Source organism: Carcharodon carcharias, chromosome 13, assembly GCF_017639515.1.
Source record: "Carcharodon carcharias isolate sCarCar2 chromosome 13, sCarCar2.pri, whole genome shotgun sequence".
In the NCBI taxonomy this organism is placed as follows: Eukaryota; Metazoa; Chordata; class Chondrichthyes; order Lamniformes; family Lamnidae; genus Carcharodon; species Carcharodon carcharias.
This window is the reverse complement of record NC_054479.1, coordinates 90,772,102-90,796,980: the sequence shown is the minus strand read 5'-3', so window position 1 is coordinate 90,796,980 and position 24,879 is coordinate 90,772,102. Positions and strand designations below refer to the sequence as shown.

Below are 24,879 nucleotides of genomic sequence, written 5' to 3'. Positions count from 1 at the left end.
ATTGGAATGGGATCGAATTTAGTTGCAAATGAAAAAACTGGAACTAGGGGCAGCAGAAAGAAAAAGGGCATTCCAAAGGGAACAGACGGAAAAGGAAAGAGAAAGGACATTTCACAGGGAGTTACAAATGGTGTAGTTAGAAAAGGAGGAAAAAGACAAAGAGAGAGACAGAGAATTCCAGCTTAGAATGCTGGCAATTATAAAAGAGACACCAGGAGGTGAGGCAGGACTTATGTCCAGATCAGAATACAGTGGGGAGATGTTTAAATTTGTACAAGCTCTTCCAAAATTTGAAGAAAGAGATGTTGAAGCATTCTTTATTTCATTTGAGAAGATAGCTGAACAGATGAATCGACCAAAGGCAAACTGAACATTGCCCATGCAGAGCAAATTGACAGGTAGAGCACAGGAAATTTATACTTCACTGTCAGAGGAGGTTTCCAGGGATTATGATGTGGTGGAAAAGTGAGTGCATTTTGAGTGCATATGAATTGGTCCCTGAAGCACACAGACAAAAGTTTCAAAATTTAAGGAAACAGCCTGGGCAAACTTACATTGAATTTGAAAGGCTTAAACAAAGCAGTTTTGACAGGTGAATATGAGCATTAGGAATTGAAACTATCTATGAAGTTCTGAGAGACATCATTCTCTTGGAAGAGCTTAAAAACTCCTTACCTTCTGTAAAAGAACCCAATACACATAACAAAAATATGTGTTTAACTTTATTGTTTTATTTAGACATCACCACATGGTTCAGCAAACAGTTTCTGTAAGAACATTTCACAAGTGAGCAGTATAATGAACATGGATATAATTTTAACTGTTGCAATGAAACCACTATTTGGACATCAATGATTATGCCTCCTGGGTGGCCACTGAGACTGTGACAACAATTTAAAACACTGATTATATATTTAAATATGGCACCAGCAATATGTATGTGCCACTAATTAATTCCTTTTTGCAACACAAATATTCAATCAATCTCAATTTAAAAATGTGCCTAAAATTGTTTCAGATAAGGCTAATTTATCCAAAGAAAAAGTTGGCACACTTAATGTTAATATTTTTCCACTAAAATGATCCAACTTTGTCAATAATAAATCATTATGACCATTTTTTGATGAAATTATGGACAAATACATGACTGAGTTTCCCAACATCTCCAAAATTGACTCTAGTAAATAAATCATTAAAAAAAGTTACTTTAATAGATATAATGTATTCTAAGTCACTCAGGGTCTGGACATAACATGAATTTTAATGAAAGAAAAACTTGATTAATATAGTCACAACAAAACTTGGAAAAACTCAGCAGCTCTGGCAGCATCTGTGGAGAAAGAAACAGAGTTTTGAGTCCAATATGACTCTTCTAAGGAACTGAACCCATTCCACATTAACTCTGTTTCTCTTTCCAAAGATGCTGCCAGACCTGCTGAGTTTTTCCAACATTTTCTGTTTTTATTTCAGATCTCCAGTATCCACATTATTTTGCTTTTATTTGATTAATATAGTGCCATTTGTGAATACAAGACATCCCAAAGCATTTTACAGCAATGAATTATGTTTGAAGTGAAGTCACCGCCATAATAATGCTGGCAGCTTTGTTATTAATTAAGTCAATGAAACAAAGCAGCAGAAGATACTTTAGGATCCCATTAGAGGCATAAAAACAATATCTATAAAAGGAAGGCAGAAGCAAAATCCTAGTCAGTCATAGGTGGCTGTAATTTTCTATTGGATTTGAGTGGGAGGCTACATCTGATTAGGGTTTCCCCACACCAAAAACTCTGCTTTGGAATTGAGGATTGCAAAAACTTGGTCTTTCAGTGATCACAAATTAACTAAAAAAAAACAAAAGAAATTTGAATTGCATTTATATATCATTTCACAACCTCAGCGCATCCCAAAGTGTCTTACAGCTGGTGAACTGCATTTAAAGTCTAGCCATTGCTGCAATTTTGGAAACATGGTGGTCAATTTGTGCATGGATAGGCTCCACAAACAATAACTTGATAATGATCAGACAATCTGTCTTAAAGTTTGTTTTAGTGATGTTGGTTGAAGGGTCAATATTGGCCTAGGTAACGGAGAGAACTCCCAAGCTTTACTTTGAAATAGTGCCATAGGGTTTGTTACATCCATCTGAGAGTGCAGACGTTTAAGATTGATTTAATGTAAATCAGCATTCCCACGCTAATCTACTGGAGTGTCACTCTAGATTTTATGCTGAAGAGGGATCTGAATATAGAACATTCAGGCTCCAAAGCAGAATTATCACTACTGAGCCAAGGCTAACACTTAGAGAAGACACATGAAATATTACTTCAGCTGGTTGAGGAAAATAGGGGTAATTGAGCTAAATATATAATTCCTCCTAAACAGTGCTTCACACAATATATAAATAACAATAGGCTAATGTTCCTAAATAAATAGATAAATAACAATAAATAGCAGTATTCTGACTAGCACAGCAATAGTAACTTCCAGGCTACTGTCAAAATGTGGAGCAGTGCACTGAAAGAATACATTAATGAGTTAAAACCTTTGCTTAAACTTGTTTGATTTTATTGTGACCCTAAATTGAAGAGCCAAGCACCATGGTCCAAATCCTACCAGCAAGATTTGAAAGAGTAAAAGGGAATTTGAGGTCAACCATCATGCATTGACCAAATGACACCTAGTTCAAGTTTTAAAATATGTTTAAGATTGTCGGAAGATGAAAGAAGAAAAGATTTCCACAGTTTTGGGGTCGTGGGAGAGAATGAACTAGAGTAGGAGGCTGTGCGCTGTCTTAATTTGAAACCAGTGAGGATGTAGACAGGAGAAGGAACATGTAAGATGGTGCATTAGAGCTTAGGAGGAAGTAGTAAGGAAAGTTCTGATCATTGTTATATCAATTAATTACAGACAAAAAAGTTTGGGATTTAAGAGAAAGATTAGAAGATAGAAGTGAGAAGAAAGGGGCTGAAGAGTTTGCCCAGAGTATAAGAGAAGGCTCCAAGCCTATAATGGGCTTGGCTATATGGAGGTTTAGGAATGCTTCAAGAAAAAAAGGATGGGTTTGGTTAATAATAAAGGGAAACCAAACTACTTTGAGTCAACTGTAACATTGGAACATATGAAAGGAGATCTATTTCAGACCAAGGGAGAAAATGAAAGTCAGAAGTGTTAACAGTTGAAGGTTGAAGACATCAAAAGTGGTTGTTGGCCAGAAAAGTCAAGGGCATGAAGTAACTGCGTCTTTGAGCAAGTAAGAGAATCAAAATCTTCACTGCCTGATTGGAGGTAATGGAAAAGATTGAGAGTGGCGTCAAGTTTGTCTCTTGGGCAGTGGCCAGACACCTGTACCTGTGGCAAAGAGGGAGTTGTCATTTTTGAGGCACTAGCCTCTGTTGCATTGGGCTGATCAGCTGCAGAGCACCACATGGCACCTCAACACATCTGGCTAAATTGAGGCCTCCCATTAACAGACAAGGTAAGTGCAAAGGGGTGTGGGTGGGTGTTCCAATGCACCAGTAACCAGATTACTGTTGTTAGGTCCGGAAGTGCACTACTGCTCCCCACAAAAATAACTCCAAACGTACTTTGGTTGTGTCTCTTCGGCTCCAACAACCATGAATTGGATTTGACCATGGCCGCCACCGACTCTGACAAGTTCCAATCTTAAAATAGCAATTGGGGCATTCCGCCTTTCAAAATATGACCAGTCGGTTTGCTAACTAAGTGGTAAGGCTGTCAACCTGATTTCGAGGCCATTACCATCCCTTTAATGGCAAGTGAGAAAAGTGAAAATAACCCCACCGATTCAATAAGAGAGGAAAAGTGGTAAGAATACTAGTGAAAGGCAATGGAGCATGAAGAAAACATCTGTTCAATACACCACGTTTCAGCTGTATGATAAGCGCCTATATGAAAATTTACAGTGCTCGCATCATGATTCAAAGTGACAAAAGAACAGAAAAAGAAGGAAAGACAGCCGTTTCTTTTTTCCTTTGCAACTTTGAAGAGCAACCAGGATTTTATATGCATCAATCAATCTATAAGCAATTAGTCTTTAGATGTCCCAGTATAAGGCCATCTTACAGCTTCCTGGTAGCAGCCTAATAATACATTCGGTGTTGCATATTGTAACACCCTTGTACTTGTAGATCAGCATATCCTCCAAATTACTGCAACTAGCTTTGGGAGATCTGTTAGAAAAATGTTTTCAAGTTTTGTGCTAAAGGAGTTATTTCTAATACCTGGGAAGAGGCAATTGAATAGAATTGTACTTGAGGTATGACCTTCACCACAGTTTAAAATAGTAAAAAACATCATGCTCAGCGTGACATTTACACTTTTGCTTAGCAGGTCTCAAACAAAGATTCAGGCAATCGAAGTTTTAATGGTGATATCAAAGTGCTGTGGCTGGAAAAGTGTGTTACACTTTAATATTTATAACTAAACACATGCCCAGGCATTATAGACCAATTCTCCTTTGCACCAAATAGCTATGGTCAGTGTAATGATTTTTCAAATTCTGCCTCAATAATAAATAGCTTGCTGAGTAATAAATCACAAGATATTTTGAAATCTTTAATGCTCTTCATACACTAGTGCCTCTACTTTTTTTTATTGGGATATTTGAAGGTCAAGAGTTACAGGGCAGCATTGTTTACACTCTAATTACTATAAGCCTCATGAAAATTCTCAGCATGTATTAGAAATACATAAATGATTCTCCTGTTTCCACTGAACCAGCGAACACAATATATTATAATGATGGGCTTATTACGCCTAAAATTAACCGTCCTTCACAATCCCAGCACAATCAGGGAAATTCCCTGTTCACCACATCTATCTCCCTCCCTCTTCTGTTTATTGCTGTCTCTCCCCACCTCCCCCACCTTTCAAAAGGGTTTCTGTACCTTTCCCTAATTACCTCCTTCTTCCAAGGCATTCCGTCTCCCTTGTTTCTTCCAAGAACATCTCTCTCTCTCCACCTTCAAGTCATGCGCTGTGCTCACTGGTCTCAGAGCACTCACAAAAAAATCACATACAAAGAAGATCAGCAGTTCATTTAGCCTATTTATTTCAGCAGAACTAATTGTAGTAAGATAAACAAATTCCAATTGAACAGATTTCCATAGCTCTGCAAACTGCAAGATGGGACAGTGGTGAGACTGAGGCCTGAGATCCGATGTGGGTCACAGGTCAAAGACAGTGTAGGGCTGGGGAAAGGTGCAATGATGAATGAACAGCATGTACAAGCTCCACATAGTGCCAGCTACAAAAAAATAAGTAAAAGTCCACTGACCATAATGCAATATAGCAAAATGACAGCAGAATGGCCCCTTGCCTATTGGAGTTAGATGAATGATTGACTTCTGCCATATCTTGCATCTCATTGGCCGACACTCCTGTCAGTAACAGAAGTGGGAGCCAATGAAATCCAACAGAATCGGCAGCCAGTTGCTGTACAGCAAACACAGGATTCTGTTAAACTCAGTACACAACAGAGGAGCAAACTTTAGTTTGTGAATATATCCTCAGTCCGCGTCCTGATGTAGCCTGGTCACAAACAGCACAAATAATATCAAAGTAAAGACCTTGTCAGAAAATTCCCAAACACTCCAGATAACTCTATAGTCATGTAGATTCCCAAACACCGAACGCGTTCACTCCCAAAAATGGTTAGCTTTGAGTTCCTCTCCCAAAGCATTTAGAATTAATCAGTATTCTGTGGTCTCGGAGGTAAAAAACTGCACTTTATTTAAGTAAGCTGAGGCGCTCCTCCTCATGGAGTTGTTCCGCCTCATGGAGCTGCGCTTCCTCAGGGAGTTCTGGTGGGAAAGTTCGCTCTTCTGCAGGGTCTGGATCAGGATGGAAGGTTTCTCGTCCAGCTCTCGGGCAGAGCAGCGAGGAGTCGCCACTTTGATCCTGTTGCCAAACTTGGAATAATCCACCGAGTAGATGCCGTCCTCCTCGGTTACTATCGGCACAAAGCGATAGCCCCACAAGATCTCCTCGGAGATGTACGAGGTCCTGGCCTGAGTTGTGATGCCCGTGGTCTCCACCACCCCTTCCAGGATCACAATGACCTCCAGGTTCTGACTCTGGAGGTCGCTGGCCGACATCTCATAGAGGGGGCTGCGCCTGTCCAGGACGTGACTGATGGTGAGCGGCGCCACCAGGAAGATGCTGTTGGTGTCTATGGGGTTGTCCACTTGGATATCGATCTGGTGGATGGGGATGACCTCTCCCTCGGTGGTGCTGCTCTTCTTCACCACTTGCATCCTGACCGAGGCGCTGATGATCATGCTCTTCCTCAGGTCGCCCACCCTGAACATGAAGCACAGTTTGCCGTTCCTCAGGCAGATGACGGCGTGGCGGCTGAAGATCAGGGTCTCGGCCCGGCGGTGAGCCTGGGCGGTCTTCATGAAGATGCAGCCCAGCATGACGGCGTTGATGATCAGCCCCGAGATGTTCTGCACGATGAGGCCTGTGATGGCCGTTGCACACTCCTCGGTGATCATCCTGCCCCCGAAGCCGATGGTGACCTGCACCTCGATGGAGAAGAGGAAGGCCGAGGTGAACGATCGCACTTTGGTCACACACGGCTCCGGACCGGAGCTCCGGTGGTGATCCAGGTCCCCATGGGCAAACGCCACCAGCCACCACATCATGGCGAAGAGGAGCCAGCTGCACAGGAAGGACATGGTGAAGATGAAGAGGGCGTAGCGCCATTTGAGGTCCACCAGGGTGGTGAAGACATCCTGCAGGAAGCGGCCCTGCTCTCGGACGTTCTTGTGAGCCGCGTTACAGGAGCCGTTCTTGGCGATGAAGCGAGCTTGGCGAGGCCGGACCGTGTAGCGGGGCTGCCGGACATTCTCAGCTGCGATCCGGGCCAGCACATATTCCTCTGGGATGATGCTCTTCCTGGCCAACATTCTGGGCACATAGTCCTGACTTTACCAAGACACTGGGGGTATGGGTGTGGAGAGAGACTGCGTCTTCTCATGGACTGTCCCTCCTACTCTGGCTCCTTATTTAGTTACTCAAAGGTCTATCCTTTAACAGTTGGTTCAGACAAGCCTTGGGTGCCTGCATTCATTTTCGCAAAACTCCTTGCTTGGAATTCCATGTTCAGGGTGAAATGCCCGTAGGAAATAACGACGGAGAAATGTTACCTCCTTCGTGATCGTAATGAACATGTTGCTTTTTATATCGGTATAATTTAATGTGGTTTATGCAGCCGGACAGAGGGTATATTATAGTCCCAAGTGCAAAGCTGTTACAGGCTTGAGAGTTGCTCGATTTTTGCACTGATGTTTTTGGGGCGGGCATTGCGTTTGCAAATCAGCACCTCCCCGCTCTCTCCCCACCCCTTCTCGTCCCAGGACCTTTCTGACGTGGGTGAGTAGCCCTCCCACTTTCTGTTCTTGTCAAAAAGAATTTGCCTGAAAAGGCCCTGCACGTTCAAGATTAAATCGCAATTATAGTCCTTTCCTCCTTAATATAACACTGGCTTGGAACCTTTCTCCTATTTCATCAATAAAAAGCAATTGTCCAAGTCCAAACTATCAAAGCTTCAAAGTACTGTCAGACCCTAATCCTCCTGCCCACTGCACCTCACACTGAGTTCAGCTGCAGTTAAACACCTCACCTGTATGCTTAGACCGATTTTTAAATTTAGGAGAGAGGTATGAGCATGCTCCTTTCTGCTAAATTTCAGACTTTGGAAAATAGGCCCTGTGTATTGCATTTGTACATGTTTGATTTTTTTATATCCTTTATTGCCTAGACCAGCATTTATTGCCCATTCCTAATTGCCTTTGAAAAGGTGGTGGTGATCCGTCTTCTTGAACCGCTGTGGTCCATCTGGTTAGATTAGCGACAGTGAAGGAATAACAATATGGTTCCACATCAGGATGGTGAGTGGCTTGGGGGCAACTTGCAGGTGCTGGTGTTCCCTTGTGTCTGCTGCTTTTGCCCTTTTAGGTGGTTGAGATCGCGGGTTTGGAAGGTGCTATTGAAGGAGGCTTTGTGTGAGTTGCTGCAGTGCAACGGTCATATAGTACCCGCATGGGCCCCAGCTATGCCTGTCTCTTTATGGGGTATGTGGAACATTCCTTGTTGCAGTCCTACTCCGGCCCCCTTCCACAACTCTTTCTCCGGTACATCGATGATTACTTCGGTGCCGCTTCATGCTCTCGTCGGGACTTGGAAAAATTTATTAATTTTGCTTCCAATCTCCACCCCTCCATCATTTTCACGTGGTCCATCTCTGACACTTCCCTTCCCTTCCTTGACCTCTCTGTCTCAATCTCTGGTGATAGACTGTCCACCAATATCCATTACAAACCCACCGACTCCCACAGCTATCTCGACTACAGCTCCTCACACCCCGCTTCCTGTAAGGACTCCATCCCATTCTCTCAGTTCCTTCGCCTCCGTCGCATCTGTTCCGATGATGCTACCTTCAAAAACAGTTCATCTGACATGTCCTCCTTCTTCCTTAACTGAGGTTTTCCACCCACTGTCGTTGACAGGGCCCTCAACCGTGTCCGGCCCATCTCCTGCGCATCCGCCCTCACGCCTTCTCCTCCCTCCCAGAAACATGATAGGGTCCCCCTTGTCCTCACTTATCACCCCACCAGCCTCCTCATTCAAAGGATCATCCTCCGCCATTTCTGCCAACTCCAGCATGATGCCACCACCAAACACATCTTCCCTTCACCCCCCTTATCGGCATTCCGTAGGGATCGCTCCCTCCGGGACACCCCGGTCCAGTCCTCCATCACCCCCTACTCCTCAACCCCCTCCTATGGCACCACCCCATGCCCACGCAAAAGGTGCAACACCTGCCCCTTCACTTCCTCTCTCCTCACCGTCCAAGGACCCAAACACTCCTTTCAAGTGAAGCAGCATTTCACTTGTATTTCCCCCAACTTAGTCTACTGCATTCGTTGCTCCCAATGTGGTCTCCTCTACATTGGAGAGACCAAACGTAAACTGGGCGACCGCTTTGCAGAACACCTGCGGTCTGTCCGCAAGAATGACCCAAACCTCCCTGTCGCTTGCCATTTTAACACTCCACCCTGCTCTCTTGCCCACATGTCTGTCCTTGGCTTGCTGCATTGTTCCAGTGAAGCCCAACGTAAACTGGAGGAACAACACCTCATCTTCCGACTAGGGACTTTACAGCCTTCCGGACTGAATATTGAATTCAACAACTTTAGGTCGTGAGCTCCCTCCCCCATCCCCACCCCCTTTCTGTTTCCCCCTTCCTTTTTTTTCCAATAAATTATAAAGATTTTCCTTTTCCCACCTATTTCCATTGTATAAAAAAAAACCCACTAGAGCTATACCTTGAGTGCCCTACCATCCATTCTTAATTAGCACATTCGTTTAGATAATATCACCAACTTTAACTTTAACACCTATGTGTTCTATTGTACTATTGTCATTGACATCTTTTGATGATCTGCTTCTATCACTGCTTGTTTGTCCCTACAACCACACCCCCACCTCTCTCTCTATCTCTCCGCCCCCCCCACACACACACCTTAAACCAGCTTATATTTCAACTCTTTCTTGGGCTCGAACTCAAGTTCTGTCGAAGGGTCATGAGGACTCGAAACGTCAACTCTTTTCTTCTCCGCCGATGCTGCCAGACCTGCTGAGTTTTTCCAGGTAATTCTGTTTTTGTTTTGTCATATAGTACACACTGCTGCCACTGCGCATCGGTGGTGGAGGGAGTGAATGCCTAATGTGGCAAATGGGATGCCAGTTACATGGGCTGCTTTGTCCTGGATGGCGTCAAGCTCCTTGAGCATTGTTGGAGCTGCACTCATCCAGGCAAGTGGAGAGTATTCGATCACACTCCTGACTTGTGTCTTGTAGATGGTGGACAGGGTTTGGAAAGTCAGGAGGTGAGTTACTTCCTGCAGAATTCCCAGCATCTGACCTGCCTCTATAACCACAGTATATATATATAGCTGGATCAGTTCACTTCTGGTAACCCCACAATGTTGATGGTGGGGATGGTATTACAGCCATTGTACGTACATTGAATGTCAAGGGGAGGTGGTTAGATTCTCTCTTGTTGGAGATGGTCATTGTCTGGCACTTGTGAGGCATGAATGTTACTTGCCACCTATAAGCCCAAGCTTGAATGTTGTCCCGGTCTTGCTGCATTTAGACACGGACTGCTTCAATATCCCAGGATAAATGGTACAGAACACTGTGCAATCATCAGCGAACATCCCCACTTCTGACATGGCTTTGTGCTAGACATAGACATATTATAATGCACACAAGATGAGCTCAGCTGAGTGCAAGAGTTTCTCTTGGTGGAAGAATTTCATCACTAGGTGTTAATATTTTGAGGAGTCAGAGGACCCGACGCTTCTACTGGGAGTTTATTATTGATGAGTATCCCAAACCACTCAACAGTAATGAAAGGAAGGGCTTTTCTCTAGAAAAGTTTGAGAGAAGACCAAATAGAGTCTGTAAAATTACATTTGAACATATGAATTAGGATCAGGAGTAGGCCACTCAGCCCTTTAACCCTGCTCCACCATTCAATAAGATCATAGCTGATGGGATTTTAACTTCATATTCTTGCCTACCCCGATAACCTTTCACCCCTTTGCTGATAAAGAATCTACCTACTTCTGCCTTAAAGATATTCAAGGGCTATGCCTCAACCACTTTTTGAGGAAGAAAATTTCAAAGTCTCACAACCCTCTAAGAGAAAAAAAATTTCCTCCTCTCTGTCCTAAATGGGCAACCCATTACTTTGAAACAGTAACCCTGAGTTCTAGATTCTCCCACAAGAGGAGACATCCTTTCCACATTCACACTGTCAAGCCCCCTCAGGATCTTATATGTTTCAACCAAGTCACCTTTTATACTTCTAAACTTCAGTGGATACAAACCGAACCTGTACAGCCTTTCCTCATAAGATAACACGTCCATTCCAGTAATCTGGTAAAACTTCTCTGAACTGCTTCTAATGCATTTACATCTTTCCTTTAAAAAGGAGACCAATACTGTACACAGCACTCGAGATGTGGTCTCATTAATGCCCTGTACAACTGATGCATAACCTCCTTCCTCTTGTATTCAATTCCCCTTTCAATAAATGATAGCATTCTATTAGCTTTGCTAATTACTTGCTGCACCTGCATACTAACCTTTTGTGATGACACCCAGATCCCTCTTCATCGCAGAGTTCTGCAATCTCTCACCACTCAGATAACATGCCTCTTTTGTATTTTTTTATTTGTCCTGCTAAAATGGACCACCTCACATTTTCCTACATTGTACTCCTTTTTCCGGATCTTTGCCCACTCACCTAACCTACCTATATTCCTTTCGTAGCCTCCTTATGCCCTCTTCACAACTTACTTTCCAACCTACCTTTGTGTCATCAGCAAATTTAGCAACCACACCATTGGTCCCTTCATCCAAATCATTTATATAAATTGTAAAGAGTTGAGGCCCCAGCACTGATCCCTGTGGCACACCTCTCATCACAACCTACAAGAAAATTAGCCATTTATGCCTACTCTCTGTTTCTTGTGAGCTAGCCAGTCTAAAATTATGAAGGGGCTTAATAGAGTTGATGTAGCCAAGATATTTCCACTTCAGGGCGAAGTTCATACAAAAAAATCATAAATATGAAATAGGCTCTAGTAAATCCAATAAGAAATTCAGGGAAACCTCTTAGAGAGTGGTTACTACCACATTGGGTACTTGAAGCAAATAGCGATGCAATTGAGGGGAAGCTAGATAAGCACATGAGGGAGAAAGGAATGGAAGGATATGCTGACAGGTAAGATAAAGTAGAGTGGGAGGAGGCTTATGCAGAGCATAATTGTAAGTATAGACCTCTAAACAGAATGGCCTTTGTGCTGTATATACAATATAATTCTATGTAATTGTGTAGTGTACATATAAGCTCTCAGTAATTTTATTTTTAAGATCAGCTTTTATTAGATATTGATGAAAAGTTTACATTCACTAGAGTTAAAACTAGAGTGGTGCAATATGGAAGCCAATGTGCCAGATTCTCCAGACAGTGTTGGCATGAACTCAATGAAAAAGAGATTCCCTAGCCCTTGTGACAAGTATGTGGCATGTTGTCTCTTCCCAGATATAGTCCTCTCTGCACCATGATTAGTGAGACTGGCATCTGGTGCCCCTACTCTCTGGGTAACCAAGTGTCAGACTTTGGACTCTAGAAGTCAAATAATTTTGTAAATTTACAGAGGAACATTGAGATGAAGCTTTGCACAATGAGAGTGCAATAGCAAGACTAGAAAATTAAATAAACAACCTGAGATTCATCTGATAAGTTGGAAGCCCCTCAGGTAGGGTTACCAAATCTAACGGGACCTATTCCTGGAAGTTTCATCAGCTGGCCTCTAACCTTTAAACACCTTGCTCACTCAAACAGATTTTCTCCCCATTTTCAATTTTTATTAACTATTTTACAAAAGTATAAGAAAATGAAAAAAAAATGTAAGCCACTGTAGTTTTTCTCCTGGGTTGCTCACAGTGGTGTGCAAGGGATGAAACTATCTTGGAGACCCCAGGTCAATCCTGGAGGGTTGGTGACTCTCACTCAGGCATAACCAGCAGCAGAGGCAAAGGACGGTGACGAGCCTACTAAACATTCCAGCTCCCATGTCAAAACACCTCTTCCCATCAATTAAGATCAACAGTGAGATGCTGGAAAATATGGACCATTTTCCATATCTTGGGAGCCTCCTCTAAACAAAGGCAGACATAGGCGACAAAATTCACCATTGCTTCCAATGTGCCACCTCAGCCTTTGGTTAACTAAGGGAAAGAGTATTTGAAGACCAAGGTCTCAAACCTGAGACTAAGGTCACAGTTTACTGTGCAGAAGTGATCCCTGCACCCCTATATGCTTTGGAGACTTGGACAACCTACTGTAGGCACCTCAAAGCACTGGAGAAGTACCACCAGCGGGGCCTTCGCAAGATCCTCCAAACCCTGTGGCAAGAAAGATGGTCCAACAGCAGTGTCCCCTCCCAGGCCAACTTGTCCAGCATCAGTATGTTAACCACACAAAACCAGCTCCACGTGGCGGGCCATGTCATTCGTATGCATGACATCAGACTCCCAAATTAACTGCTCTATTCAGAACTCGGTCACAGCAGGAGACTCCCAGGAGGATAGTGGAAACATTTTAGAGATGTTCTCAAAGCATCCCTGAAGAAGTATACCCAAACCTGTCCACCAAAGCACCACCTGCCAACAGTCTGCAGATCGTGCATCAACCATCTCAGAACCCATCGAACCGCAGTGGAAGCAAGTCATCCTTGATGCCGAGGGATTGCCCAAGAAGAAGGAGAAAAAACATGTCATATTATCACTCATAGAGTCAGGGAATATAATGTACAATGGAACTTGATTAGCCCAGTCCATTTTTCAGAGCTGTCATCTTTTGAGTACATTAAACTGAGTGCTCATCTTTCCAGTCAGCCGGATGTAAAAGATTCCAACGCACTATTTCAAAGAACAGCTGGGATGTTCTCTCAGGTGTCTTGGCCAATATTTATCCCTCAATCAATATGATAAAAACATGTTATCCGGTCATTATCATGTTGCTGTTGTGGCACCTTCTAGTGAAAATTAGCTGCCATGTTTCTGACATCACAACAGTGACTGCATTTCAAATGTACTTAATTTACATTTTGGGATGTCCTGTGGTCATGAAAGGTGCTATATAAATGCAAGTCTCTTCCTTATGCTGAGTTTACATTCTCCAGCTTACTTTGTTCCACTTTAATCATTTGCCATTGATGTTATTTCTTTTCTTATTCAGCAAGAATGCACAACATTTGTGCATGGTAAACAGCTACATCTGCTGTAATGCATCAAAAGGGATTTATGGTGAGCACTGGCTAAAGACCCAACATATCCTGACTTAGCTGAATGTGAAACAGGTTTGAGAGTATCCATTCCAGATTAACCTATTCCAAGAAAGCGAGAAAGTAGAATTTCTAATTCAAGATACTAGTCGATCTGTATCTATGGGCAGAATTTTACCTTTGGCGTACAGGTACGCGCCCGACACACATGAACGTAATATGACACATGATGTCAGGCGTGCATCCTGACATCATCGCTCACCCTCGCGATATTTCGCTAGGTGGGCATGCATTGAAAATGGAGGCATGCCCGCCATTAATTAACCGGCCAGTTAAGGCACTTGAGGCACCAATTGTCTGGGAGTTTACACAGCCCATGCGATTTTCAGGGCGTCACACAGGTGCAACGGGCAGGTGGGCAAACCACATTTTCAAAAAACTTCATCCATGGGTGGGATAAGAGGCGTGAGTGGGCTTGCTAATGTGAGTTGTTTGTACTTTAGCTTACAAGTTGCTGCTTGTTTGTGTGAACAGGGCATCTTCATTTCGCTTCAGAGCTGCTTTGACAGAAATAAGAAGCTTCAGTTCAGGACTCTGGAGAAATCCTACCACTTGGGTCCTTCCAGGTATCAGATAGCCTTCCCTTACCCTGGGAATAGGGATTGTGGTCTCTGCTGGAGGCACCTCCTCTGAGGAGGAAAAAAGGGCCGGAAGGGAGAGGAGGCCAGGTGTCCCATTTCAGCCTCCAGGGAAGCAACCTGTGGGAGGAGAGGCGCAGGCACAAGGGGCGCAGGGCCAACAGGAAGTCCAAGGCAGAAGGGGCTAAAGAAGACGCCACTCTCCTGCTGCCAGGGTTTTTCAGGCAGCGATGCAGCTACCTCAATATGTCTGAGGTGCAATGCTGAAGAAGGCTCTGCCTCTCAAGGGAGACTCTGACCTCCATCTGTCAGATGATTGGTGCTGAGATCAGCTCCAACTGTGTGGGTGGACACCCCATGCCAGTGGCACTGAAGCTCACAGTGGCCCTCAACTTCTGTGCCTCCAGCACTTTCCAGGGGTCAGTGGGTGATCTTTCTGGAGTCTCACAATCAGCTGTCCACAGTTGTGTCAAGCTGGTGACAGATGTTCTGTTCAGGGGTGCATTGACTTTCATTCATTACCGCATGGATGAGGCCAGCCAGGCAGAGCGAGCCAGAAGCTTTGTAGCGATTGCTGGCTTCCCCTGCATCCAGGGTGCAATTGGTTGCAGACATGTGGCCATCAAGGCATCAGTGTGTGAGCCAGGAGCATTCGTCAACAGGAAGGGATTCTACTCCATGAACGTGCAGATAGTGTGTGACCACAGGATGCAGATTCTGCAAGTCTGTGCAAGGTACCCAGGCAACTCCCATGATGCTTACATCCTGGAACACTCCCAGATGCTGAGGCTCTTTAGTGCTCCAGTCCAACTGGATGGATGACTGCTGGGTGACAAGGGCTATCCCCTCAAAAGGTGGCTCATGACGCCTCTCTGCCATCCAAGAACATAGAGTGAGCAGCAGTATAATAGGAGCCACGCCTCAACCAGGGCAATGGTGGAGAGAGCCATAGATCTTCTCAAGATGCGCTTCCGATGCCTGGGCCGTTCAGAGGGCGCACTCCAATACCCCCCAGATCATGTGTTGGTGATAGTGGCTGCAGGCTGCGCTCTCCACAATCTGGCATTGGAAAGGGGGGACGCAGTGTGGACAAAGAAGATGTTGACACAGCTGCCCTGGCAACAGACAATGATTCCTATAGTGAGTCCAAGGACGAGCATGCTCAGGAGAATGCTGAGGGGATAGACACTGACCCGGGCAACCTCCAGGGAGACAGGGACGCTCGGGAAGCTTTATTCCAACGCTCCTTCAGCTAGCCTACCAAATAAGAACCACCACTACATGTCAGGGCTGCAGGCTCCATACTCAATACCTGACAGGAACATTTACTTGGTGAACAACATGCACTACGTGCCATTTCAATAAAGCTCAATGACTCATAAAATCATGGGTTACCCTGCACCTGTAGAACTAATGAAGCACCCAGAGGCTTGTTGAACAGAAACACATTTAATGCTGTGGTGCCATCACACATAATAATAATTAATGTAAAACTAGGAGAAAAAAATATCACCAGTGACAAGCCCGTGTTGTGCTTAAGGTGCTTTAAGTTTGCGCTTGCTTGTGCAATGTCTAGGTGCTGCCCCCTCACTGGCTTTGGAGACAGCCTGCTCACAATGCTGTCCTGTTGGACTTGATGACCTTGGTGGGCGTTCTCTGGCCCGCGGAGCCTATGCTGGCCCCATCTGGGAGGGAGCGGCCAGTGCCATGGCTGGCACCTCCCAAGTTGCCACAGCCTCATCGGATGCCGTGGTCACTGGCAGATGGGTAGAGGAGCTGTTGCCATCATCCACAGGGCCTGAGAGGAACCTGCAGAGACAACAAGCAGCTCATGCACCAACTTGAGGTCTCTCTGGATCTCCCTGCTCACCATTGATGGATGGGCATTTAGCTGGGACACATCTAGCCCAATCCACCTCCCACACTGACAGTGACCACCTGAGGCCATTGTCGCTGTGAGGGCTTGCAGGTCCGAGTCCATCTCCAGGAACCCCTGATTCAGCTCCTGGAGGAGCCTCTCCATGAGAGTCGCCACTCTCTCCATGGAAGAGGCATTGCGCTCGGCCATGAGGGCCATTGTATTGGTCCTGTTCTGCAAGGACTCCTCCACAATGGAGACCATGGTATGCATTCCCTCATGTATCTCTGCCAGATCCTCCCACACACCCTGCTGGACTTCCAGCACCTGCTGCCTCAGGGATGACTCCAGAGGCTCATCATCAGCTACCAACTGAGCATGTTCCTGGTTCCCAGCATTTCCCTGACTGCCAGCGCCCTGGGCACTCTCGGCCTCCGCCTGCACCTTGAGCGAGTGTGAAGTGCGCTCACCACTGTGCACCAAGACACTAGCCAATGATCTTATCTCCACCGAGGTGTTGGTATTTGCGCTGGTGCCTGCTTGGCTGAGAGGGTGTGACACGGGTGAGTTTCCATAGTTGCTGTCCTCTGGGGTCAGTGGTGGGCTTTCAGGCTCCTCACCCCGATGGGCTGCTGGTGAGCCTGAAAGGAAGAACAAGGACAGGCATTAGTTGAAATGATTACGCTGTTACTGTGCGTGCCTGGCACCCAGGGTACCCTCATCTTTCCATTATCAATGGGGATTCCATGTTCACATCAATATAGAGGCTACAGTGGAATGGTTGTTATTACAGACATTCTGACCTCAGTGCACTGCAATCTTGCCTCCCTGTGGCACCCCATCCTCACCAAGGCTGGTTGACCTAGACGCATGGAGCTTCTCCAGCTTCTCCAGCTCCAGGGCCTCTTGCTCATATCGAGTTAGGCTTAGAAGGTGGGGCAGTCCTCCGCCAGTCCGCAACCTCTCGGCATTGTTATGGGATGTCTTCTCCTGAAAGGAGAGAGGAGCATTGATTAGTCCACCCTGTACTTGCATTGCCATTACAGTCTGGCCAACCCCACCTGAGGAACACCTCACAGGGCTCAGCCGATACATGACCCTGGAGCCGCAAGACACTCACTCCAAGCAGCCAGGGCTCACCCCCTTGCACAGATGCTGCCTCATTAACATTTGCCCCTCACACTCTAAACCTCTGAGGTCCAGGGGAGGGGAGGGGGGCACTCCTAACTGCTGTGCTAAGTGACCCAAGCCAACACGGTTCTCACCCTTCCCGATTTCAGGAGATCAGTGAACCACTTACAGCACTGCACCCACGTGCACCTCACCCCACATCATGGGAGCTCACCCTGGATGCCCCCTCCTCCCAGGCATTTTTGGTGAGGTAGGGGGGCCTCCTCCTCCCGTCCCTGGGGACAAGGATCTCTCTCCGTGCTGCCACCTCCTCCAGGAGGGCAGCGAGACACTTATCAGAAAAATGCGGGGCTGACTGCCTCGCCGACCTGCCCTCCCACCTGCCATGTTCACCAGTAACCAGCTCCAGGATGAGGTGCGTCTGCTTCACTGGCAGCCTTCGCACGGCTGCCACAGCCACTTTTGAATTGGCTGCTGGGTTGCCATTGAACCCGGGGGACATTGAGCTCCCGCCCCCACCCGCCCCTTCTCTCTGTTGCCGCTGTCGCCTTTTACACTGGGCAGGCCTTAATTGGCCCGCTCGCATAAAACGGCGGTGCGGTGCCAATCGCGGGTGGTGGTTGGCTTCCCAACTTCCCCCGCCTGCTCCCGCCGAGCCCGGCAGACGAGGGAAAAATTCTGGCCTATATTAACAAGAGTCTAACAATGGCATGCTTAGGGTTACCACTGTATATTTTATTTTGATACATTGGAAGGATGTCTCATAGAAGCACATGGGGATATAGTAACACAACAACCTTCAGGATCAGGGTGTTTGTGGCAGGATTTGGACAGTGACATGTTCTTACACCTGATTGTATACTTACAGGTAATGGAATAATGATATTGTTACTGGACTAGCAAGCTAGAGACCTAGGGTAATGACCTGGGTTCAAATCCTGGCACAGCAGATGGTGAAATTTGAATTCAATGAAAATCTGGAATTAAAAGTCTCATGTTGACCATGAAATGATTATCATAAAAACCCATCTATTTTACTAATGTACTTTAGAGAAGGAAATCTGCCAAGCTTACCTGGTCTGGCCTACATGTGACCCACAGCAGTGAGGTTGACTCTTAACTGCCCTCTGAACAAGGGGAATTAGGGATGGGCAATAAATGCTTGCCTAACCAGTGATGCCTGCATCCCATGAATGAATATATGAAAAAAAATGTTGCTACAAGCAAATGCATGGAAAACTGATGTGTAGTTGTGACAATGTGTGGTTCATTCTTAATCAATATAGGAGCCCAAGGCTGGGAAAAATTTCATCAAGTTAATTGTAATTTACCAAAATCTTTAAGATAGGAAATAAAATTAATTAACTGCTCCATATGAAGTAGCAACTTGTTACCATCAGCAACCTTCGCTTAAAATTAGCTGCAAAAGACTGACTGATTTTAACATCATTTGAATTTCCTACCTTTTGATTAAGCTTTCTTAATATGGTGTATTTAGCTTGGAGAAGATCACAAACCAGACAGTCTGGAGAAGCTGAACTAATATGCAACTGGAATGAAAAGACTGCTAAAGTATCCAAGGCTACTTATTGCTTGCCCAACACTGAGGCAGAAATAAAATGATCCAAAAGTGGTTTTGACTTTGGCTCTGAATTTGTTTTGATATTCCAGGATAACAGATAGTTCCAGGACTTGAGGTGTTGTTGATATTAGTAACAGCTAAAATTTTCATAAACATAACTCTTACAGGGAAAAAAGAAAAGATTTCCATTTATACAGAGCTTTTCACAGCCTCTGGATATCCCAAAGCACTTTATAGCCACTGAAGTACTTTGTGTACTCACTGTTGGAATGTAAGAAACCTGGCAGTCATTGCACAGACAGCAAACTCCCACAAACAGCTCTGTGATAATGACCAGATAATCTGTTTTTGTGATGTTTTGTGATTGAGGGATAGACGTTGGTCAGAACACCAGAAATAACTCCACTGCTTTTCTTCAGGATAGTACCATTGAATCCTTTACATCCATCAGAACAAGCTCCTCTCATCCAAAAGACAGCATCTCTGACAGTGCAGCACTCCCTCATTACTGGAGTGTCAGCCTTGATTGTTGTGCTCCAGCCCCTTGGACTGGGACTTGAGCCCAGAACCTTGTGACTCAAAGGGGAAGAGCATTATCAGCTGAGCCATGGCTGACACAGTAAAACATAAAACGATCTTCAAACAATTTTTAAAAAGTCATTCTTTGGTATTTGGGCATTGCTAGCAAGCTCAGTATTTATTGCTTTTAGTAGGTGAACATGGGCCTTTTCCTTGGACTGCTACAATGCATCAGTTAGATACAACTGAGTGGCTTACTTAGACAATTTCAAAGGGCAAAGTCAATCCCACACATTGGTGTGGGATTGGAGACACAGAGACCAGATTGGAAAATGACAGCAGGCTTCCTTCCCTAAAGGGCATTAATGAATTAGTTGGGCTTTTACGGCAATCCAACAGCTTCATGGTCACTTTTCATTTTCAGGTTTTTAAAAGTGAATGCAATATTTCAAACTGCCATGGTGAGATTCTCTGGATCACTAGTCCAGTAATGTAACAATTACACTGTCATGACTAAACACCCCAGTATGATTATTGCTGGGCTACTACCTTTTAACTAGCTTTCTTTATTACACATTCTGTTGAATTGTTGATGATGGCTAGCTTGTCCTCAATTCTTCTTTTCCCATTTGGCATCAGTAGTTGACAGACTGTTCTGTCAGCCTTAACCTGCTGCTTAGTACAGTCACCCAGGAGCAGAGGAACATCATGTCCAGTAGGCATTTGATGTGTCATCTGATGCTCACCCTACAACCTGGCTTTCAGTCAGGTATGTATCCAGGTCCCCCTTTTCTTCGATGAAGCAGTTAGCATCAGTTCAGCAGGAAAGCTTACATTCCTTTACCAACAAAATCAGAGAAGTGTTTCAACAAGAAGCCTGAGAATACTGTAAAAGTATCTGTGAGTCATATTACATTTCAAACAGTATTGTAAGCATTTTGAGGCATCTCTCTGCATATAATAAAAAAAGAGAACTTGCGTTTATAGTGTGCCTTTAGTCATCCCATAGTGCTATACAGGCAATGAAGTACTTTTGAAGTATTGTCACTATTGCAATGTAAGAATAAATGCTATAAAAGTGCACACACTGGTTGTTGCTGATGCAAACACTGGGTACTGCAGAAATGTTAGAACCGCACTCACATATTTGGAAATATCTTCTGTATTGATTGTAAAAGTTCAGCTTCTATGCTATTTTGTGTAAAAATATGTAAAATACATTCTGTTGACTCTTATGCTTAAAATCCACGAGGTTCTTGACACTCCAGAAAGCCAAGCAGTGAAGGATAGAACTGCAGCCTAATCTTTAAACAGTGAACTTTTATTTACAGAGATACACATTACAAACATATGCCCCTAACCCAACAAGCACAGTCTCAATCTGATTTTTTTAATATAATAATGCTTTCACAGGACGTAGGCAATGCTGGCTAGACCAGCGTTTATTGCCCATCCCTAATTGCCCTTGAGAAGGTGGTGGTGGGCTGCCTTCTTGAACTGCTGCAGTCCATGTAGTGTAGGTACACCCACAGCGCCGTTAGGGAGGGAGTTCCAGGATTTTGACCCAGCGATTGAGAAGGAACGGCAATATATTTCCAAACCAATGTGGTGAGTGATACACAGGAGCTCAAGGGAATCCCCAGTTAATACCCAGCACCTCAATTTAACTAAAAACCCAATTACTATCCAATTAACAATTGGTGATTGGGGCATTATATGAAACAGGTATGATGATTTTAATTTTTCACTGTACAAATATGTAACCTAGATGTTCCATTACCAGCTCATTTTTTCTTGAAGCATCATCGCTTTTATCATTTCATCACTCCTGTCCTCCACCCAATCAGAGATCTTCTGTTTTTATTTGTTCACTGCCATTCTTTCCCTGGCTTTATAGCTGTTTAAAATCTGTCCATTTCTAACATCTTGCACATTTGATGAAAGGTTATCAACCTGAAACATTAACTCTGTTTCTGTTTCCGCAGATGCTGCCTGATCTGAGTGTTTCTGCTTTTAAGACAGATTTCCAGCATCTGCAGTATAATGATTTTGTGCTAAACTAGGTTTTCTCCTGAAATAAATGAAAGATAAATCAAATGTCTGTAAAACATGGCAAGATGAAATCTTGCAATTCAGTGTTAAATCTGACTATAGACTCCAGCTGGTTGACTTTTCAAACTGTGCAAAATGTAAAAAGAGACCTAAATCGGATAACTTGTTAATAAAAAGACTATGTAGCAATAATATTTAGCCAGTAGATGCCACTATCACATTCAGTTAGTTCTATACTAAATTATATTTACATGGTATGCTTGTGATATCTGGGAATACTAAATCAATCTTGTACATTCCACTTTGACTCCAAAAATGCACCCTTGAAATCTAGAATTACTCCATATTTCAAAATCTTAAATATATTTACGGCCGAACATACGGTAGGTTTGATAATAAAATAAACATTAAGTAATGAATGTTATTAAACAGTTGTTACATCAATAAGACATGAAAAGAAATCCAAAACTGTATGTATCTGAATTTTATTGCCTCTTTTCTATCCCCTCTGTGTGTATGTGTGCGCGCGAGTGCACAAGGTTGTGAACACATCCCCCCCCCCAGGTTTGAATACGAAGAAACTAACCTTCTGAGTTAATCATAATCACTCACAGCAAACTTGCATTATTAACTTGGACCATGCAAACTGAGGGTTTGGGGAAACATGACACAGTCTACTTTATAAAGGAATTCAAAAACACCTCTGCTTGCGGACAGGTGGGGAGAGGGTAAAGAAGTTCAGTTTGCTCCTTTCCTGTCCGTAACTGTTAACATTGAATTCACAAAGCAGGAGTCCCCACCTGCCTGGCCATTATTTAGTTGATGTGTAAGTTACATTTTACATCCTTATCCCACTCAAATGTATTTCAGCTGCACTGTCTTTCAACATATGGACCTTTGTCGACTTTCTAATTGACCGATTTCCACACTTTACCCTGTTATTTGCTCTTTTTCCTCCTTCATCGTGTTCAGTCATTGGTTTCCTATTTTGCTTTCTGAAATGAAATCCCCCTCAAATGGACGGCACACATGTGTACATGTCAGAAGAAAAGAATTTAGCTCACCACATCTCAGGCATAATAGAAATTCTATACATGTAGTATAAAATATAAGTTATGCATCAAATATACTTTATTTTCATTCTCACTGCTATGAACTCCTATGACTTTTAAATGACTGTCAAAGAAGCTGACAAGAACTAGAGCTTTACAGATGGGGTTGAGTATTTTAACACTGCAGCCCTTCTCCAGGTTCTCAGTTTATGTTGTAGAAAGACAAATTGCAAGCTTGTTACACTGCAATAAGGTTTTGCACAGGGGTTTCCATGCTTGGGATTCTAAGCCTTTGCTCAGGATGAATACCGAGTGACAGTTGTAGTTTGGTAACTGCTGAAGAACTAGTATATAGGTCTACAAAGTGGTGGGAATCCCCTAGACAACCTTAAGTGAAATAAAACATTAGGAAGAGTTAGTTTTATCTTTCTTTTTCAAAACCCAGTCCGCAACAACCCTCTCCATTTTGTCACGTTTTTTGTGCTTCCCTGTCACTCTACTATTTTAGTTGTAAACATATTCACTTCCTCTTGCCTTACCTTTTGGCCTATGTGTTTATGGGAAGGCAGAGATCCTGTTGAATTCATGCCTAGACAACATAATAATTTATTTCTTCTGTTTCCTGCCTGGCAACAGGCCAAACTGACAGGCTGGCTGGCTGCTGCATGGGGAAAACTGCATCTGGAGATCAAAGCCAGGGAACCGTGAGGTCAGTCCCAGGAAATCAGCAGGGTGAGGGCCAGGGGATTTGGCCTTAGGGGGATGATAGAGGTCTGCATTGTAACAGGGAGATTGCAACAGATCAGGATGGCGGTGGTGGGGAGGGGTGGGGGGGGGGGGGGGGGGGGGAGGGGGTGGAATTTGGTCACCATGTCGGGGGGACATAGAAGCCCTGATTGACAGAGGGGATATGGAAGGTTTCCTTGAGGGGCTGGTAGAAACACTGCTCCTCTTCATGGTCCACAGGAATGTAAAAGACACTTACCTTCTTGAGCTGACAGAGCCACCTCCATTCTGCTGTCAGCTTACTCAAGCTCTATAAAACCCAACCGGGAGCAGTTAAAATTAAATCAGGGCCCTACCCCACACTGGGCTCATAATTTAAACATGTTAATGAAGTAAAAACAGAAAATGCTGGAAAAACACAGCAGGCCTGGCAACATCCGTGGAAAGAGAAACAGAGTTAATATTTTGAGTCCCTATAACTCTACTTCAGCTCTCGCTTTGTCCCTTTGACATTCCCTTTGTCTTGTGTCCATGCCATGTTTGTCAATCTCCTCTTAGCTCCCACCTATCCCTGACCTTCTCTCTCGTTCCACCCCCTTAAGCTGTATAAATTCCATCACATTTCCACTTCTCTTTAGCTCTGAAAAAGAGTCACATGGACTCGAAATGTTAACTCTGTTTCTCTCTCTACAGATGCTGTCAGACGTGCTGAGTTTATCTAGCATTTTCTGTTTTTATTATAGCAACTTGCATTTATTGTATGCAGCACTTCAAATGTAAAATGTCCCAAGGTGCTTTACAGGAGCATTGTCGGACAAAGTTTGAAACATATCAAGCTATATGGGCAGCTGATCAAAAAATTTGCTGAAAATGGTAGGTTTTAAAGAGTGACTTAAAGTTGAAGAGGGTTTAGGGAATAAATTCCAAAATTTAGGACCTTGGCAGTTAAAGGCACATCCAATGGTGTGGTGCAGAAAATCAGGGGAAGACAAGAGGCCAGAATTAGATAAACACAGATATCCTGGAGGGTTATGGGGCTGGAGCAGGTTACAGAGCGGCGAGACCATGGAGGAATTTGAACATGTGGATGAGAAGTTTAAAATTGAGGCGTTGCTGGACGGCAAGTCAATGTAGACGGTGTTCAAGATGAGACTGGAGAGTGCACAATAACATACACCAACATCAGATGGCATTATCAGGTCATAAAACGCTTGTGGAACACACTGGTCTCCGAATCTTCCCCTTTATTCTGCTGGAGACCACAAGGATAAAGTCAGTATTGGCTAGTGACACAGCACAGGGAATGGTTAATCGGCAGGAACACCCTGCTCCATTTTCCTCTTCATTTGCATCACCAGTTATATGCGGTCCCGACCAAGACAAATTTCGCTCCTCCTTTATAAAACTCATGCCCTTCAGTTAATACCCA

The 24,879-nt window shown here is 44.2% G+C and overlaps 1 protein-coding gene across 1 annotated transcript; it reads right to left on the bottom strand.

The window, feature by feature from the left end:
• Positions 1–711: 711 nt before the first annotated feature.
• Positions 712–7,093, bottom strand: LOC121286448 (ATP-sensitive inward rectifier potassium channel 8-like). Its single transcript, XM_041203567.1, has one exon. It carries the CDS (start codon positions 6,930–6,932, stop codon positions 5,715–5,717), a length of 1,218 nt encoding a protein of 405 aa, XP_041059501.1. The 5' UTR covers positions 6,933–7,093; the 3' UTR covers positions 712–5,714.
• Between the last annotated feature and the right edge of the window lie 17,786 nt (positions 7,094–24,879).

What these genes read in the sequence shown, in the direction of transcription:
- LOC121286448 (XM_041203567.1), bottom strand. Translation starts at nt 6,932, where the DNA reads ATGTTGGCCAGGAAGAGCATCATCCCAGAGGAATATGTGCTGGCCCGG.